The following is a 20,042-nucleotide window of genomic DNA, read 5'->3' as shown; positions in this document are numbered from 1 at the left end:
AGGAAAGTCCCTCTTTTTTTTTTTTTTTTAGTATTTTTCAGTATTTCTTTATGTGAATACAAGCAAAAAATGAATATGTGTTCTTATTTTTCCCTCTTTTTTTTAAATTTTTTTATTTTTCCCTCTTTCTTACTCAAAAGATAGTCTACTATATACTACATACGGTGTCCTGTATCTTCTTATTTTCACTTAATTATCCTGGAGAGCTTTATATAGCAACCTGTAGAGAACTTGCTCATTTGTTGTTTTTTTTTTTTTTAAATAGCTCCTTAGTATTCAGTTGTGTAAATGGTTTATTTAACCATTCATCTATAGAAAAACGCTTGCCTAGCCAATGTATATTTTTAATGTATGTTTTTTAAACTCCTTCAGGTGGATATGGACAAGAGTGGTGAAGTGCGACTTATAGAACTGGATGAATCTTTCAAAAGTGAACATACTGTTTTTGTAACACCACCTGAGATCCCCCATCTACCCAATGGTGAAGAACCCCCTTTACAGTACAGGTATTCAAGAGGCAGAATGTTTGAGATTGAAAGAGAGAAGCAATCCATCATCTGTGACGTAGCTTTCTAAGGACTGTGGTATTTTCAAAAATCCAAACTTTACAGATCCCTAATTTTTAGGTGGTAAGCAAGCTTATCCCACATCCATTACTAAGTTTTGAGGTATAAAAAGAAAAAACATATAATTTTACATCATATAGACTTAGGAAGCTCTCTATATCTGCATAAGTATATGTTCTCATAAATGTTGATTAAATTAAATTAGGACCCACCCCACCAAAATGAGCACTTTTATTATACAATTTTGATTTTTGTTTCTCACTAAGGCTGGTTTCCTCACTTTCATCCCCTCCCCCAACACATACTGATTAATGTAACCTTGGTTTACGAAAGGATTATCAACTATACTTCAACTTAAAAAAAAAAGATTAAATCTAATTTAGAGTTGATATTTGTGGCCTTGATTTGGGTGATATAATTTTTTTAGGCTTTTAATTTTTCCATGAGTTTTTAAATTAAGAAAATTCAGAACTACTGAGATTGGTCGTTGTTAATTTAGGAAATTTGGTCAGACACTGTGTTAAGTACTTGGTACATAGACTTGAATGATCCGTTGTTCTTGCTTTCAAGGCTAGTGGGAAAGAGAAAAGCTGTGAGCATAGTGATAGGGTTATAGTAGAGGTAGATTTATCATACATCTATCTATCTGGATATATCTATATATATCTATATCGATATAAATATAGATATACACACATACACACAGATATATATTATATATAACAGGGGTCCCCAACCCCTCGGGCTGCGGACCAGACCATTAGCAATCCACGGCCTGTTAGGAACCAGGCCTCATAGCAGGAGGTGAGCCGCGGCAAGCTACATCTGCCACTCCCCATCGCTCACATTACCACCTGAACCATTCCCCCACTCCTCTCCCATCTATGGAAAAATTGTCTTCCATGAAACCAGTCCCTGGTGTCAAAAAGGTTGGGGACCACTGATATATAACATTTGTTATAATTAGAGGTAGTTTCTAGTATACCATTAAAATGGCATTTCCTTTTAGATCTTAAATGATTTTTTAAATTCTCCAAAAATAATTTCTTATTTAAAGATTCTAAAACCATTTCACGTCTATTATTCATTAAGTCACAGTTTGTTATTTTCATTGAAAGGGGATTTTTCAGGACACCCTCATTTATAACTTGGATTAGATTCTTTTTACAGATGAAAAAGTGGTGTAACAAGATGTTTGTGAATGTTGATAATTCATAAACCAGCTGATTCCTACCCTTGATTTTTATCTATTGATGATGTTGCTAATATCAATTTTTAAGTCTACCTTTTCTCAAAGACATTTTAAAGATTTCTCATAATTTCTCTCCTTTTTCTTTCTAAACAAGATCTCATTTTTTAAGTCTCTTTTGTACATCATAGTTCTAAGACTTCTTCTGGTCTATTTCACTAATATAGTTTTGTTTTTCTTTTTGTGGTTTGATTTTAACTTTTTAATTTGAAATTTACCTTTAGATTTAGTCCTCTAATAAGAAAATTACTTAGCTTAAAAAGTTCCCATTTTTTAAAGAATCTACGTCATATTTTTTTTCCTTGAGACTACTAATATGATTTTGGTGTAATCATACCGATCATTGGAAAAAAACTTATATGTCTCTAATGGACACAGTGGATCCTGTTAATAGGAGGTAACTCATATACTTACATTGGTCGGCGTAAAATGATGCGACAGTAAGTTTCCATACGATACAAAGAATGGTCTTATTATCACACCATATACATACAATGAACTTTTTTAAGGGACATGGTTTTCCTGAACTTCTTTGCTATTTTATTCGTACTTAACACTCATTCATTAATAACATGTTCTTATGAGACTGGATTTGCCTATAATAATGTATAATAGATATAGTTTATCTTACAGTTAGTTTTCTTCTTAGTTTATTAAAACTACATACCTTTAAGAATATTATAAAGTGGCATAAGTTTGCTCCTCAGGGGCTTCTTCTGTTGTTTTTAGCATGTCTTTTTCCCAGCTGCTGCTACCTTTTAAATGCCCCAAACACCTGCACTAGCACCCAAATTAGGCCCACTTTCTCATAGTCACCCATTCTAATCTTTTCTTCCTTTTCTCCAACCTCTTTAATTTTCTTTCTCATAAATGAGGCCCTGAATCAACTTAGCTAACCTGATAAATCCATTCATAATAATGTGAGAGCTTGTCCTGGTTGGCTTATGTTATTTGCATTTTTTTAAGAGGAAGGTTCTACAGTAATATGTTAATCCAAGCAATGATATTAATAACTGTCCTGTGTGAATGAGTATTGATTTGGTGGGCCTTTTACCCACTGTCATATTATCTGATGTGTTTGCTATTTATTTATATGAATACTAACTTACAAAGTTTGAGTTACTTTGGAGTTAGATGTTAAGTTCAGCAAAATTTAAATGTATTTCACTTTTTTCCTTCCAAAATATGTACTTGAATCTGTATATGGCTATTACATTTTTATTATTATAGTTAGAAAAGCAACATTAGCATGAATATTTGTTTATTATATATCATAGTCTGATGAAGAAAGATCGTTAAAATATGTTGTTATCGGTCATAACTTTTTTGAGCTTGTAATCAGTATGATCATCTATGTGTGCTTGAGGTTTTCTTTTTTTTTTTCCGAAAACAGCTATAATGGATTTCCAGTTCTTAGGAACAATTTATTTGAGAGACCTGAAGGATTTCTACAAACACGAAGGAGCAAATTGCCTTCAAAATCCAGTAGTCCTAGTAGCCCTTCTCCCATGTTCAGAAGAACAAAACAGGTGCTTTGATGACTTTGTATTCCTCATCTAATCAAGTATTAGAACAAAAATAAATATGACAGTCTTCCTCTCTTAATATACTTTACTACCCACATGTAACTATTAATAGATTATGCTCCCTGAAGCATTCTGAAGAAAATTTAGAGTAATCTGACTTCAAAAAATTAACCAGTTCTCTTGTCCTAGAACTTTATTTTACGTATTGTATAACACAGATGAAAGCAGAGGCTTGAATATATATTAATCATAGACAGATTTTGTTGGGGAAACATTATAAAAGCATGTGAGTTGTACTTGTTCAGCCTTCAGTTAAGGATAAGGATGCTTAAGTGTGTGAATTTATTAAGAAGATCCTTGCATTTTTTCTAGGAGATTAAATCAGCCCATAAAATTGCCAAGAGGTATTCTTCCATTCCTCAGATGTGGTCTAGGTGTCTACTGCGTCACTGTTACGGACTATGGTTTATTTGTCTCCCAGCTTATGTGAAAGTATGTCATTCAAAAGTCAGGGCTCTGAAAACAGCATATGATGTGCTTAAAAAAATGCAGTCAAAGAAGATGGATCCACCTGATGAGGTAACAATTATCCTTTAAAATGCATTACTTTATTCCAGATTTATGTACATAGATATTTTGTTTCTATACACTTTGAAAATTACTGTGTTCCAGGTGTGCTACCGCATTCTTATGCAGCTCTGTGGACAGTATGATCAGCCAGTGCTTGCAGTTCGAGTGCTTTTTGAAATGCAGAAAGCTGGTATTGACCCCAATGCCATTACTTATGGCTATTATAATAAGGTAATTATTTTGACTTAATGGAGGAAGTATATACTTTTGTGATTTTACAGCCATAGTTGAATGGCAGAAATAAATGATGCACAGGTTATTTGATATTTATTTTAGAGTATCTAAAATATATGTTGTAAGTCAGAAGTAAGATTTTTTGTTCTATTGATATTTTGCTTTATACAATCTACTTATTCTTTACTTACTCTAAAGCCAATCGGTGTTCATTTTTAAAAATGATTTTACTAATTCTTTTATTTTGTTGAATGAATAGGCTGTTTTGGAAAGTACCTGGCCTTCAAGGAGTCGTAGTGGCTATTTTCTTTGGACAAAAGTGAGAAACGTTGTTTTAGGAGTAGCACAGTTCAAAAGAGCTTTAAAGAAACATGCACGTTTATCACAAACAACTCTCTCAGGTAATTAGAGGTTTTTAAGGGATGTATATGTTGTACTTTTTCTTTAAAACTAATTGACTAGTTACAGTTTCTACTCCTTAGAAATTTTAATTGGTTTCAAAATATTGAATGTTTTCTAGCTTTTATTGCCATTAAGCAAACTTTAATATTAGAGTATTCTTCCCGTTTAAAAAAACACCAAATTTTACTTTTGTTCTTGTAACTGTTAAACTTTCAACCTTTGGTGGTCTTGTTTCAGTATTCGTTAATAATTCACAGTAGGTTTCTTTGTTATAGTTGTATTTTGCTAATTTTGTGACGCTTGTCATATTCAATATTAGTAGATTATTAGCTTGAGCAACAAACTAATGTGTATATTTGGTATCTCCCTAAGTAGTAAAATGCTGTCAAATTGTGTTCTTAAGCAGATGGCAGTGACCTGGATGCTGTTAGTCATGGCAGCATGGATAGTGGTCATGGGACACACACTGTGGAGCAGGCACCTTTTAATACGGGTTTAATCAAAGTGTATGCTTCTGATGATAGATCTAGTACAGGTTTGTGTGTGCTTATGTATACATTTATTACAATACATTTTAAAAACTAGGTTTGTTAGCCTGTCCTTTTTAGATTTTAATTCTCAATGATATATTTAACTGTCACTTTTTAATTTTATATGGTAGGCATTTGATTTGATATTGTATTAATAACTGCAATTTTATTCATTATCTATTTGAATAGAAACGAAAGTTTGAGAGTTTATTCAGGTATTTATTTAGTCCATGACAATCCAGTTAACTCTGGATAGCACACAGGTCTCTTTAGCATACCATTTTGTTAGGATAAGTTCTTTGTATTATGAACATGTTATTGGAGTTTTGTTTTTTTTTTACTGTTATTAGGATTTTAAAAAAAGAAACTTAGATCCCTGATCTGAGTTAATAGTACCATACCAACATCAATTCCAAGATTTAACAGTGTCCCATGTTTCCTGTAAGATATTATCATTAGGGGAAACTTGGATAAAGGATACACAGGAATTCTCTGTACTGTATTATTTTTGCAACTTTTTTGAGTCTTAAACTATATTAAAATTAAAAGCTATAGTGAAAACTTTTTAAATGTATATAAAACATAGCATTCTAACACTGAAGATATTAATTTCATTAAAATATAAGATTTGTATATAAGCTTTCTGTAAATATTATTAAAACTGACACACCTAAAAATATTTGAATAATTCTGTCCTTTTCATAATTACATTATGAAAATTAGATATGACTTTTGAATATAGTGTAAGATCTACCTATCAATGGACAGAAACTTTAAATTTAAAAATCCAAGCATTAATAATAAAATATGAAGTTTCCTATCTCTGCAAATTTTAACATTATTTTGGTCTGTCTCCTTTTATGCACACTTTTAAGAGTAACAAATATAAGCTGTATGTGTTGAAATGTTATTTTCATAGTTGTTCTTCCTTGCCTGATTTTGTTTCTTGTTCATGCAGTTGTGAATTTAATCAGAGTTACAGTTGTCATCCTCAGGCATTTTCTCTTAAAAATGAAGAAATCCATCTTTTGTTTTTAACCATAACTTTAAAAAGGCTATCTTAAAGCAGTGTAGAACCTAATAAAAGCATGAATTTTATCAAGATTATCTTCACATTTTTTAATTTATAGTTTCTTTGGAAATAGAGATGAAACTTTGATTAGAAAAAATACAAACTCAAAATTATAGCAAAGATTTTAAAGTAAATACGTGAAGATACTTAATACAATTTCTTTGGATAGTTCTTTGCAAGTTTATAAAACCATTTTATATGCAGTCTCTCATATAATCATAACAACCTTTTATATTATAAATCTGGGAACTTGAGATTCAAACAGAAGGGTTCAGTGGTTTACTTAAAATCATGTCTCCTAAGACAGAGTACTAGAATTCAAAACCTTATGTTTTGATGCTAATTTATTAAAAACAATTTGTTGAAAATTACAGAGAGCCTCTTTAACAGAACAGTATATTAGAAGTTTTCTTATATTGATGCAATGTTTGCTTTTCTTAACAACTTTAACACTAGATTTTTTTCTTATTCCCATGTATTTGTACTCCTGTGCAATACAATAATTATTCAATCGAATTTTCAGAAAAACTACCTATCAATAAATTTAAATAAACCCATTTTTTGGCAAGATCATTTAGACATTTGGCTCCAGTGATCTATGTATGAGTGTTTTGTTAGGAGTTCCCTACAGATTTTTCTTCTCCATTGCTTAGTGGGATCTCAGACCTTCACCTAGAAAGGTCATGGACTTGTATAAAGAGTGTTTCGCTGTCTGTCTTTTGGAGCCCAGATAGTAGTGTGAACATGCACAATTACTGTCGACTACATTGTGGAACTAAAAATAAATTATTTTGTGATCATCCCTTTCTTACGTTAATAGAGATGGGGAGGAGCTAAAAAGTAATGCTTTCAATTGGAAGTTATCCAGAAAAATTTCTGAGTAAATCTAAACACCAATGTGTTGCTTCTAATTCTATTTATTCTTACTAAGTTTATGATAAGCAGCATAGGGTTTTTTTTCTTTTTCTTTTTCCAGATGGCCAGTCTGACCTTGGGTATAATTCATTATCTAAGGATGAAGTTAGAAGAGGGGATACATCTACTGAGGACATTCAAGAAGAAAAAGATAAGAAAGGAAGTGACTCTAGTTCCTGTAGGTACTAAGTTAATATTGTATAAAATTGTGAACTTATATTAATAGAAAAGTCAAGTGACTTTAAGTGTAAAAGTACTAATTTTATGTTTCATTTTCTCATTGTAACTCCTCTTTCCTCCCACTATAAGTCCTGTACACCACCTAATATTCCAGCGTACAAATGCTTCATGCATGAAGTGTGTAGTCTCAGTGGCAAACACTCTCCAATCAAATACTATTCTTGTAGTAGAAATATATATTTCTTCAAACAGTGGCTCTTTTCTGGGGCTTAACAGTATTTTCATTTAATGCTTTTATTAATGGTCTGTGACATATTTTTCCTGCTTACCTCCCCTCATCAAAAGCAGTGTTTCGCAACCAAAGAAGAAATATAAAATGTATGCGTGGACCTCGTGCATTACCAGTACTTAGTTGTTTGATACACACCTGAGGACTCAAATAAATGGTATCACTTATTTGTGATTGACAAATAGATATAGAGGTGTTCAATATTTTCTTACCAGTTATTTTTAGGTAGAAATATTTAGAACTAAAAGCTACTTCTCTTTATGGCTCCTCTGATGTATATAGATTTCATCTTAACAATTGCATTTTAATCTTTACAGTGTCAGAGAGCGAGAGTGCAAAGGGAAGTGCTGATTGTCTCCCTAAGCTCAATTATCAAAGTTCTTCCAGTATAGTTCGCCTCAGTGGTACAAATAATAGTACTGATAAAATATCAGGAGAAAACACAGGTAAGTTGAATAGTATACCTCTGTTATGTGCAGAATAACTTATATCTGTATTTCTAGTGAATGTTTTTTTGTCTTAATTCTCCAGGGTTTTTTTTGTTTGTTTTTTGGTTTTGTTTTGGTGTATTTGTGCAGCCTCTCATGGTAGTTTAGTAGCTTAAATTCTGTATTTTATAATATAGTTTGTTTAAGCCTTTATTGTAACAAAGTAAAGGGACATACCTACAAGCTGCAGACTACCTTTTGAGTTTGGACTGTGGGGAGTTTTTGGAAGGGGGATGTGGGGAGCAAGTGAGATGATCAATCTGAGGGTACCATACACCTCGCCAATTTTTAAATGTAGCATAGAGTTCCTTAGTCTTCGTATTGTTTCTCTTTTTTCAGAGGCAAAAGGATAGTCCTTCAGGTAGTTTAAATAGCAATACCTAATATTTTTTTCTTTTCAAAGCACTTTTTATATATTATTTTATATTTATTATTACAGCAATGCTTATATTAGTGAGGGGGTTATTAGCAATCTTTCAAAGATGAGAAAACTCAGGCACAGTTAGACTATTGGCAGGTCACATAAGTTATTGAGTTAATGGAAAAGCCATTTTAGGATCTGGGATAATACTTGATCTCACAAATTTTTCATCAGACCATTTTGAGGGGGCAAAACAGATGTAAGATTCAGAGTTTCTAATGTTGATAGTCTGATTTCATAATTACATTATTTTATTTTTGTATTAGCTCAATTCTGCATCATTATAATCTAAACAAATATTGAAGGACTTGTGCTGTCAAGACTGAAATATCTCTGTAAATGGCCCTGCTGCAATGATGTTTGTTTTTCTGCAGCATAGATAGATATGCCTCTAACTCAGGGGTAGGCAAACTGGCCCATGGGCCAAACCAGGCCTGCAGCCTGGTTTTTGTACAGGCCCACAAGCTAAGAATGGTTTTTCACATTTTTAAATAGTAAAAAATTAAAAGAAGAAGAATATTTTGTGACACATGAAAATTATATGAATCAAAGTTCAGTGATCATCAACAAAAGTTGATTGGCACACAACCAGCTCACTCACTCACGTGTTGTCTGTGGCTGCTTAGGCACCATGTTGGCAGAGCTTAGGAGTTGCCACAGAGATTGTATGGCCTGCAGAGCCTAAAATATTTGCTTTCTGGCCCTTGACAGAAAAAGTTCGCAGACCTCTGCTCTAACTGTCAAAAAAAAAGTTAAATGATCTGTAACTGTCTTTCGTTGCATTTCTTTGTTGGATAATTGTTGTAACTTAAACGTTAAAATTTTTTGCATTTGTTAAACTCAAAATGGATTAAAGACCTAAATGTAAGGCCAGACACTATAAAACTCCTAGAGGAAAACATAGGCAGAACACTCTATGACATAAGCCAAAGCAAGATCCTTTTTGACCCACCTCCTAAAATAATGGAAATAAAATCAAGAATAAACAAATGGGACCTAATAAAACTTAAGAGCTTTTGCCCAGCAAAAGAAACAATAAATAAGACAAGAAGACCACCCTCAGAATGGGAAAAAATATTTGCCAACGAAGCAACGGACAAAGGATTAATCTCCAAGATATATAAGCAGCTCATGCAGCTTAATACCAAAAAAGCAAATAACCCAATCCACAAATGGGCAGAAGACCTAAATAGACATTTCTCCAAAGAAGACATGCAGATGGCTCACAAACACATGAAAAGATGCTCAACATCACTAATCATCAGAGAAATGCAAGTCAAAGCCACAATGAGGTATCACCTCACACCAGTCAGAATTGCCATCATCAAAAAATCTAGAAACAATAAATGCTGGAGAGGGTGTGGAGGAAAGGGAACCCTCCTGCACTGTTGGTGGGAGTGTAAGTTGGTACAGCCACTATGGAAAACAGTTTGGAGGTTCCTTAAAAAACTAAAAATAGAACTACCATGTGACCCAGTGCCAAAGTCCAGCTCCAGCCGGTCCAGGAGTACCCAAGGGATGAGTGGCGTCGGCGCAAGGAAGAGACGAGGAGGCCTGTGTCAGCTATGCAGGATCTCTCTCTATTGTCAGAGCTTTGTGTGTTTATATAGTAAGCATGTCTCAGAAAAAATCTTTTATGACAGAGCATATCTTCCCTCAGCATCTACCAGTTTTTTTCTTTCGTTATGGACCCTTCCCATGTACCCAACTTCTCAAATCTCAGATCTGGAACATTTCGTTATGGGTCAGGGGGAACATTTTACTCTGAAATCATCCCTTTAAGTCACAACATCTTCTTGCCCCCATGGGCCTAACAATTGCATTGCTCGTATTACAAAAGGTTATATTGTTCTCATGTACCTTGCAAACGCTGTGACTCTGAGGTAAGCATGTGTAAATAACTTCTTAATCTTATATCTTAAGCAAACTATAGCCCTTAGCACCCATACCTATGCCTAATGTCTATGTCTATACTTACGCCTGCTGCAATCATGAGCATTCCTAAGTTTAAAGAGTATACAATAAAAGCCAAACTTCTCTTTTCTCCAGCAATTAGTAACCTGAGGTGCCTGCCTTTTCCACCAAGGAGTGGTGGGAGGGGACTTGGTGGGGTAGAAACGGAGAAAGAATGTGTCGAACCCTGGTTCTTTCCTGGGGACATAGAAACAAGGAGGGGAAGTGGGTGGTAATAACCTAAACATTCCTCTTATTCCTGGTTCCCTAAATGGTGCCCCTCTTTCTAGAAATATTTCTGAGTTTCCCCCGGGAGATGTTCTTCCAGGGGAACCTTGCTTCAGAGGGAAAGAACATGCTGGGCTAATCAAGATTCCTAGTAAGCATAGTATTACAAAGAAACAAAGAACAGAATGTAAATGGGTGGAGATGGTCTGGGGCCTGTCCTTGCGGAGCGGTGGCCTTGCGAGCTTCCTGCTCCGAAATGCCCTTCCAAGGAGTTCTCGACTTGCGGTCCTCCTTGGAGCGTGGTGACCTTGTTACAGCATTGGCTTGTCCAGACGGCTCCCGACAACCCAGCAATCCCACTCCTGGGCAGATACCCAGAGAAAACCATAATCCAAAAAGAAACACGTACTGCAGTGTTCATTGCAGCACTATTTACAATAGCCAGGACATGGAAGCAACTTAAATGCCCATCAACAGATGAATGGATAAAGAAGATGTGGCACATATATACCATGGAATATTACTCAGCCATAAAAAGGAATGAAATGGAGCTATATGTAATGAGGTGGATAGACCTAGAGTCTGTCATACAGAGTGAAGTAAGCCAGAAAGAGAAAAACAAATACTGTATGCTAACTCATATATGGAATCTAAAAAAAAAAAAAAAAAGGTACTGATGAACCCAGTGACAGGGCAAGAATAAGGATGCAGATGCAGAGAATGGACTGGAGGACATGGGGTTGGGGGGGCGGGGGGCAAAGGGGAAGCTGGGACGAAGTGAGGGAGTAGCATAGACATATATATACTACCAAGTGTAAAATAGATAGCTAGTGGGAAGTTGCTGTATAACAAATGGTATATAATTTGATAACAAGCTTTGTCTTTAGGCCATCGCATAGTTCTTACTTTACAAAGGAACCCTTGCACATGTATTTAAGTGCAGTGCTAGAGTTTTATCTTTGGGTTATAAGATTCCTTCAGGTCTTTGATAATATATAAGCTGTCAAGCAAGAAGTTTCCAAGAATATCAGAAGAAAGTACACGCTTGGTTTCTTATATACTTAATCATAAGCTGATATAGAAAAAAAAGAATACACTTTACTTTTCTGCTGTACTGTTTTCATTGTTAATTCTGTATGCTTATTAAACAGTGTTAGTTTGTAGGCTTTTCTGGTCTCTAGTAGTCCGTTTTATCTCCTATCCTGTTATCTGAATGCATCATATGACAGGGAAAAAGCACATTTTTCGTAATTGCCTGGTTTTAAAGAGCTAATTCTGTTGGATAAAACATGTAAAAAGAGTAGGTAACAGTACCATACCTAGACTAATGCTTTAGAAAACTCCCACATAATAAGGACAATGAAAGTGATCAAAAATGTAGATATCTGCTTTCAGCGTAGGTACCTAAGTAATTTGGTAAAAAGCGGTGAACAGTGTTTCTGAGTAGAAAGTGGCCATTCACATTTGACTGTTATAAACTTGAATCAATATGTAAAGCAAAGGGAAAATTATTTAGCCACATCTATAGTCATAAGGATTTGGAGTTTTAAAAATAATTTTTATTTATGAATAAAGCTCACATAGCTGTCTTTGGTTTGGTTTAGTGGTTTTGGTTTTTTCTTTTTATAGGCAGAAGACTCAGACTCTTAAGGTCGTCTAGCACAACCACAATTGTATAACCATTGTTATTTAATCAGTGCAGTGAAGTGGACATAAATTCACCATCATTATTATTGTTGTTATTAAATATACCAAGGGTAAATATTAGTCTTTAACTTATAAGTTTTAAAAAGCAGTGCATCCTTATATCTTAGAGCGAAACTTACATATTTGATTTGAATCCCGTTCTGTCACTTAAGGACTAGGTAACTTTAGGAGGTAATTAATCTTTCTGAGTATCAGTTTTTTCTCCACCCATAGCATGTTGGAATGATTATGGTAGATAATGTAAGTATAGCGCCTGTGAAGTAGCAGGCACTTGATGAGTGCTTTCCATTATTTTTATTACTAGTATCTTAAATATTCAAGACAACTTATATTTGCATATTACATTTTTCGTGGCTAAAAACACTTTTCTTGTTTTTTTAGAAAGCACGTCTGAGCCACTCTTAATATCATCTTTTGAGGATACAAATGAAGCAGGAAGTATTCAAAGTAGATGCTTCAGGAAAAGACATAAAAGTGACAATGAGCCTCATTTGCAGCAGCAGATGTCCTGGGGAAGTAGGAACCGCAATCTTAGTGGAGGAGTACTGATGGGACTTATGCTCAATAGAATCAACCAGGAAGCAAACCCTGGAGATATGGTTGAAAAATTAGGAGCTGATGCCAAAATTCTTTCAAATGTAATCTCAAAAAGCACAAGACCAAATAGTCTTGATATTGGAAAGCCATCTTTAAGATCAAAGAGAGGCAGTATAGAAAAGGAATCTAGTGATGATGATACACCTTTTGATGGCTGTAATTGTTTGGCAGACAAAGTGGATTCTCCTGTTATATTTGACTTAGAAGACTTAGACAATGAAACAGATGGATCAAAGGTGGGGTACGTTGCTCCACAAAATCCCAAGAGGCGTCAGCGCTTGAGCAGCAGCTTCTCAGTAAAACCTTTTGAAAAAACTGATGTTGCAACAGGATTTGATCCCCTCTCTCTTTTGGTTGCTGAGACTGAACAGCAGCAAAAAGAGGAGGAGGAAGAGGAAGAAGATGATAGCAAAAGTGTTTCAACACCATCTGCTAGGCGGGATTTAGCTGAAGAAATTGTGATGTATATGAATAACATGAGCAGTCCTTTGACAAGTCGAACACCAAGTATTGATTTACAACGGGCCTGTGATGATAAAGTAACTACAAAGAAAAGTCCAACGCTGGTGAAGGCATGCAGAAGATCTAGCCTGCCTCCTAATTCTCCTAGGCCAGTGAGACTTACCAAATCTAAAAGTTACTCAAAAAGCGAGGACAGGCCAAGGGATAGACTCTGGTCTTCTCCAGCCTTCTCACCTACTTGCCCATTTAGGGAAGAATCTCAAGATGCATTAACCCATTCATCTCCTTCATTTAACTTAGATACACTACTAGTACCTAAACTAGATGTTCTAAGAAACAGTATGTTCACTGCTGGAAAAGGAGTTGCAGAGAAAGCAAGCAAATGGTATTCAAGATTCACCATGTACACCACATCCTCCAAGGTAGGTTCATCACTATTTTCCACTTTTCCTTTTACCCTCTTCCACCGCCAAAAGTCCCTTACTTGCTAAGGTGTCTGTTTTTACCATCCTCCTAAAATACAGCTTTACAGAAAGGACTCTTGGGATGTATAAGGTTTGTAAGTATCAGAATTTGGACTTTTGAATAATAACTTCAAAAGGAAAGAATTCATTAAATAAGCTTATGTTTTTAGTTCAGTTTTGAAAAAGTGATTTGCAGCTGGAGTGAAAATTAGATTCGTATGAAAATGCTTACTGAACTTCATTATTTATTGCCTTCAAAAATTACCAGCGAGGCATAGGATTTCTCTTCCTGGTTAGAATGGAGTACCTTGTGATACCCCTGTATATCTCCCAAAGCAAAAAGCTAGATGAAGTATAGAATTTATTTAAAGTCATCAGAGAACTGCCGAAACAACTAAGTAGAGGGGACAACATTCTAGAGAAAGGAGAATTGCAGAGATGAGCTGAAGTTCTATAGCAACTTTTTTCCATGAGGACATTTGCTCATTCTGAGCACAGAGCAAGAGGTTGCAAATCCAGGTTTTGCCTTATCAGAGGACTGTGGAGAGGGGAGGGAGCCAGCAGGATTTTTGAGATCTTGTGGAGCTGGAGAGACAAAAATAGAGACTTGAGGGTCCTCAGATAGACAAGTTTTTTCCTTCAAGACATTTTCCAAATACTGATGGCTGCATGAAACAAGAGTCTGGAAAGGTAAGCAGAAAGTCTCTGATGAATAAGAGTTCTCAACAGTTTCATGGTGCCAGGAATACAATAGTTTAGTTCATGAGCTTCTGGGAGCTGGGGGAAGTGAGGGCAGGGAAGCTTTGGTGTACACACCAGGCCCTTAGTTCAAATTTCTGCAGAGCTATGCCTTAGGAGCATTGTCAAACCAGAGGTAGACTGAACCTGACCAAAACTGGAACCTAGGCTGGACTCAGCTTGGTCCATGATTAGATTAAACTAATCAGCCTTTACTCTAACAAGGAAAAAGTGTGTCCTTTCCAGAGGAACAGAGCATCAACTAGATTCCTTACAGTTTCTTATGTATAATTTTTTATGTTCTGTTATTCAATTCAAAATAGCTATACTGAGAGACAAGGACTATAACTAAAAGCAGAAGAAAAGCAGATGGAGGAAACAGACCTTCAGGTGATCTAAATATTTGAATTAGCAAGGTACTTTGAAGTAATTAAAATATGTCCAAGAAAATAGAGGAAAGGGTGAAAAAAAAAAAGCTAGAAAGATGGAAAATTTCACCAGGTCATTATCTTTTGAAAAGAACCAGTGTAAATTCTAGAACTGAAAAAGATGCAGAATTAAGAATGCAGTAGTTGGGTTTAACAGTAGACAAAACACAGAAGAAAGATTAGTAAACTGATGGGAAGTTAGTAGAAAATATCCACACTGAAGTACAGATAGAAAAAAAATTTGGAAAATACAGGAAAAAAATGTGGGGTTTAGTGAAAATGCCTAACATTGATGTAATTGAGTTCCAGAAGAAGAAGAAAGAACCAGGTAGAAGGAACATTTAAAAAGCTAATTGCCAAGAATTTTCCAGAAGTGATTAAGATATCAACTCACATATTTAGGAGATCTACAAATGTCAAGCAGAATGCAAAAAACAAACAAAATATACTTAGGCATCTTATGTTAAAATACATGAAAATGAAATACAAAGAGAAAATCCTAAGAAAAGAGACATATTACCTTCAAAAGAGAAACAATAAGAAAACTGACAGTTGTCTTCTGAATAGAAACTGTGATGTCAAAAGACACTGGAAACACATCTTTAGAGAACTGAAAGGAAATGACTGCCAACCTGTTTTTCTGTACCCAGCAAAAATATTCTTTAAAAATTTGGGTCAGAGTTGTAGTTCCACTGTGGTAACAGAAGGCCACTAAAGCCCATCCCTCCCACCGATTTACAACTAAAAACTCCAGACAAAATACAAAAGTCAACTATCTAAACATTCTGAAAAATAAAAGCAACAGGTTGTGTGGAAAATTTCCCATTTTCTTTCTCACGCATCTTTGCTCCAAGAGCAGCTGCCAGTCACAGTGTGGCATGGCATCCCTAGCAGCTAAAACTTCAAGAGAATCCCCATATTTCCTGGACAGAGCAACCAGGGAAGAGGGCCTCTGTGGGCTGGAGAGTATGAGGGGAATCTGTGAAAGAAGGATTCCTAATTCTGTGTCTGGCCCACACAAGTCTTGGCCTCACCCCTGAGCTACACATACGTGGGATAGATGCAGACCAGCATGGACAGGGGCTTAGAGAATTAAACTGAGAATTAAATCACCACCTACAAAAATCAAAACACAAATTACAATCTGAACATAACTCAGTTGATTGCCTGCTAAAACAATAGCTCAACATTCTGCAAGAGATTACAACAGAACCCAGATGACACAGTGTCACATTCATGGTGTCCAAAATAAAATCCAAAATTACTTGAACCAGGAAAATGTGACCAATTCTCAAGGAAAAGACAATCCTGAGATAACCCATATGTTGGAACATCAGATGGAAACTTTAAAGCACCTATTATAACTAGATTCCCTGAAGAAAAGAAAAAACACATTTGAAATAAATGAAAAGAAAGGAATTCTTATCCAGAAAAATAAATTATTTGTAAAAAAAAAATTTTATAATAAAAAACAGTTTCTGGAATAAACTCATTGGATGGGTTCAGTAGCAGAATGGAGATGACAGAGGAGAGTCAGTGAACTTGAAGACTGAGTAATAGAAATCATTCAGTTGGAAGAACAGAGAGAGACTTTATCAAAATGAACAGAGCTTCAGAGAGTTATGGGACTGTATCAAAATGTATGACATATAATTGGAATTCCAGAAGAGAGAAAGAGATTGTGGTAGAAAAGATATTTGAAGAAACAATGGGTAAGATTTCCCAAATTTAGTAAAAGATTTAGATTTACAGATAGTAAACTATAGACAGGATAAACTCAAAGAAAACCACACCTGTATATACATAAAAGCAAACCGTTAATAACCAAAGATATCCATTTCTAATAAGAAAATAACTGCTGGGGAAGAAAAACAAGGAAAAAAATATCTTGAATGCTGTTAAACAAAAATGACACCTTACCTACGGAGGAATAAGGATTTGAATAACCATGTGTTTTTATCATAATCTGTGGAGGGAAGAATACAGTGGAACAACCCCTTTAACCTGTTGAAGAAAAGGCCTGTCAACCCAGAATTCCATATCTGGTGAAAATATTATTCAGGGGTGAAGGTGAAATAAAAACATTTTCAGATAAAGAAAAAGAATTCATGACTAGCAGAACTGCTCCATAAAATATGCTAAAGGAAGTTCTTCAGGCTGGAGCAAAATGATACCACAAAAAAACCTGTGTCTTTTGGAATGAAGAAAGAGCAAAATAGATGGTAAATAGCTGGTTAATATGAAAGACCACTTTTTTTTTAAACCTTTTAAATGCCTTAAAATACTTGTGCAAAAAAAAATTCAAACATCATCTCATGGGATTTTCAATACGTGTAGAGGTTTTATAGTGATTAAGAGACATGGGACTTCCGTGGTGGCGCAATGGTTAAGAATCCACCTGCTACTGCAGAGGACATGGGTTCCAGCCCTGGTCCAGGAAGATCCCACATGCCTCGGAACAACTAAGTCCCTGCACCACAACTACTGAGCCCACATGCCACAGCTACTGAAGCCTGTGCACCTAGAGCCCGTGCTCTGCAACAAGAGAAGCCACCGCAGTAAGAAGCCTGTGCACTGCAACAAGGTGCACAGCTAAGACCCAACACAGTCAAAATAATAATAATTTTATTTTAGTCAACCTTTTTTTGGGGGGTGGGGGGTGGGGGGGCTGCACTGAGTCTTCGTTGCTGCACACAGGCTTTCTCTAGTTGTGGCGAGCAGGGGCTAGTCTTTGCATGGGCTCAGTAGTTGTGGCTTGCAGGCTCAGTAGTTGTAGTGCATGGGCTTAGTTGCTCCGCAGCATTTGGGATCTTCTTGGACCAGGGATTGAACCGGTGTCCTCTGCAATGGTAGGTGGATTCTTAACCACTGCACCACCAGGAAAGTCCCTCAACCTTCTTAAAATGAATAAAATTGAAAGTAAAAGTCTGAGAAAATTTTAAAAAAAGAAAGAGACTCACTGTACTGACATTCATTATAGTTATATATGAAGTGGTACAATACTAATTTTAAGTCGACTGTAAATGATTAAATATATGTATTGCAATCCCTAGAGCACCCACCCAAAAAGCCAGTAAAAATATTCAAGCAGTCTTAAAAATAACTCAGTAACACACATACACCCACACACGCACACATGACTAGGAAAAAAAAAGTGTTGTTGTATCTGGGTGGTGGAGTTACAAGTATTTAAAATTTTTTTCTCTTAATACAAAAGTCTTTATCAAATTTTCTTACATATTACTGGTATAACCAGAAAAAATACTTTGGTGTTCTCAAAAATGAAAATTAGAAATATATCTTTGAAACCTGGATTGTTATGGAAAAGAATAAAATGTAAACATAAATTAAAAGAGAATAAAGTGTAATTTTTTAATGGTATTATCCTGGGCTTGGGATTTTCAGGGAAGAAAATTAACAATAAAAACTTAAAGTTAGCAGTTATCTAACTAACAGGTATCTGCTTTGATCTGACTAAGAAATGCTGTCTTAAAAACTGATCTCCAGCTCGTGTTTGTCCAAATTAGTATGCCCTTGTAAAATTGTTTGGGGTTTTTTTCCCCTAGAAGTTGTAATGTTGATTAACTGATCATCTCAGTAATTAAGCATTTCCTGTGCCTTACAAGTGACCTTTTAAATAACTAACTTCAAATATGAAGGAAATTAAGCTTATAATTATGTCCTTAGGATCAAAGTTCTGATCGTACCAGTCTTTCTTCAGTGGGAGCCCAGGATTCTGAATCTACCTCTTTAACAGATGAAGATGTCTGCCACGAGTTGGAAGGAGCCACTTCTCAGGAGAGCAGTGCCACTTCAGGGACTAAGGGAATTGATTTCAGCAGAACAAGCCTGGAAAGTTCTGCCTCCCTAGAAGGTTTGTCCAAACAGTTCTGTCATACTGCATTTGATATGTACCTTTACTTTTTCTCCTTTACATTTTAATTTTGTAAAACAGTTGCATGGCTCAAAACAATAGAGAACCAAGGTACTTTCAGAGAAGTCTAGCTTCCGTCCTCATCCCTTCATCTTGTTTTCTCACTGTCCTTAGAAGTAGACATTTTTATTCATTTTGATTTAATCCTTTCATTGTTGCTTTTTTTTAAATGTGCTTTTTTTAAAATGTGCTTTTTAAAAAACGTGTGTGTGTTATGTGTATGTGTGTTCTTAGTACCTCCTTGTCTTCTTATTCAAAAGGTAACATACTATAAACACTTAACTGTTCCTTGGTTTTTTTACTTAACGCTATTTTCTGAATAACACTCTGAATCATCACATAGCGTTGTCCCTCATTCATTTTACAGTTGCATTGTTCATCATGTGTGGATGTATTGGTTTATTTTAACCACTTCCCTATTGATGAACTTTAAGTTCTCAGTCTTTAACTGTTATAAATATGTACATGTACTATGGTGCATAGATGTCATATTTTTGCCAGGGTATCTTTGGAAGATACTTCCAAGTTCTTTCTTGAAGTGATACTGCCAAGTTCCTTCCTCAGGGGTATACTATTTTGTATTCCCACAGGTAGATATAAGAGTACCTATTTCCCCACAGCCTTGTGAAGAAAATTATGTTAGCACACTTTTGGATTTTTGCCATCTGATAGGTGAAGAATGTATTTCAATTTAGTTTTCATATATATTTATCTTATAAATCAAGTTGCATATCTGTTTATATGTTTAAGGACTATTTGTATTTCTTTTTCTGTGAACTATCCTTTGCCTGCTTTTCACTTTCACTTTTTGGTTCCCCACCCCCACCCCCACCCCCACCCCCACCCCATTGTTTGTTTTTAAGTTTTAATAGCTCTTTTTATATTAGGGAATTAATCCTTTGTCTCTTATATAAGTGGCAGGTACCTTTTCCAGGTGTGTTAAGTTCAGGGTTTTTTTTTCCCCACAGAAAAGTTTTTAATTTTATGTCATCAAATATATCAGTTTTTGCCCTATGGCTACTAGATTTTGAGTAGTTAGGAAAGATTTCCCCTTCCCTAGGTTCACCACTGTTTTCTTCTGATACTTCT

The 20,042-nt window shown here is 35.2% G+C and overlaps 1 protein-coding gene across 6 annotated transcripts in view; it reads left to right on the top strand.

The window, feature by feature from the left end:
• The window catches only part of DENND4A (DENN domain containing 4A), a 114,116-nt gene that overhangs the window by 71,486 nt on the left and 22,588 nt on the right, over positions 1–20,042 (top strand). For 4 of the 6 annotated variants that reach the window (XM_057722899.1, XM_057722900.1, XM_057722898.1 and 1 more), the window contains 10 exons: positions 373–506; positions 3,209–3,344; positions 3,714–3,920; positions 4,014–4,142; positions 4,405–4,546; positions 4,951–5,082; positions 7,126–7,242; positions 7,851–7,979; positions 12,712–13,811; positions 18,707–18,893. In XM_057722899.1, the coding sequence (XP_057578882.1) occupies positions 373–506; positions 3,209–3,344; positions 3,714–3,920; positions 4,014–4,142; positions 4,405–4,546; positions 4,951–5,082; positions 7,126–7,242; positions 7,851–7,979; positions 12,712–13,811; positions 18,707–18,893 (2,413 nt within the window). The remainder of the gene's footprint in view (positions 1–372; positions 507–3,208; positions 3,345–3,713; positions 3,921–4,013; positions 4,143–4,404; positions 4,547–4,950; positions 5,083–7,125; positions 7,243–7,850; positions 7,980–12,711; positions 13,812–18,706; positions 18,894–20,042) is intronic. The other 2 variants (XM_057722902.1, XM_057722903.1) reach the window with 2 other exon arrangements.

This window comes from Hippopotamus amphibius, chromosome 2 (assembly GCF_030028045.1).
Source record: "Hippopotamus amphibius kiboko isolate mHipAmp2 chromosome 2, mHipAmp2.hap2, whole genome shotgun sequence".
Classification (NCBI taxonomy): domain Eukaryota; kingdom Metazoa; phylum Chordata; class Mammalia; order Artiodactyla; family Hippopotamidae; genus Hippopotamus; species Hippopotamus amphibius.
This window is presented reverse-complemented; position numbering and strand designations above follow the sequence as displayed.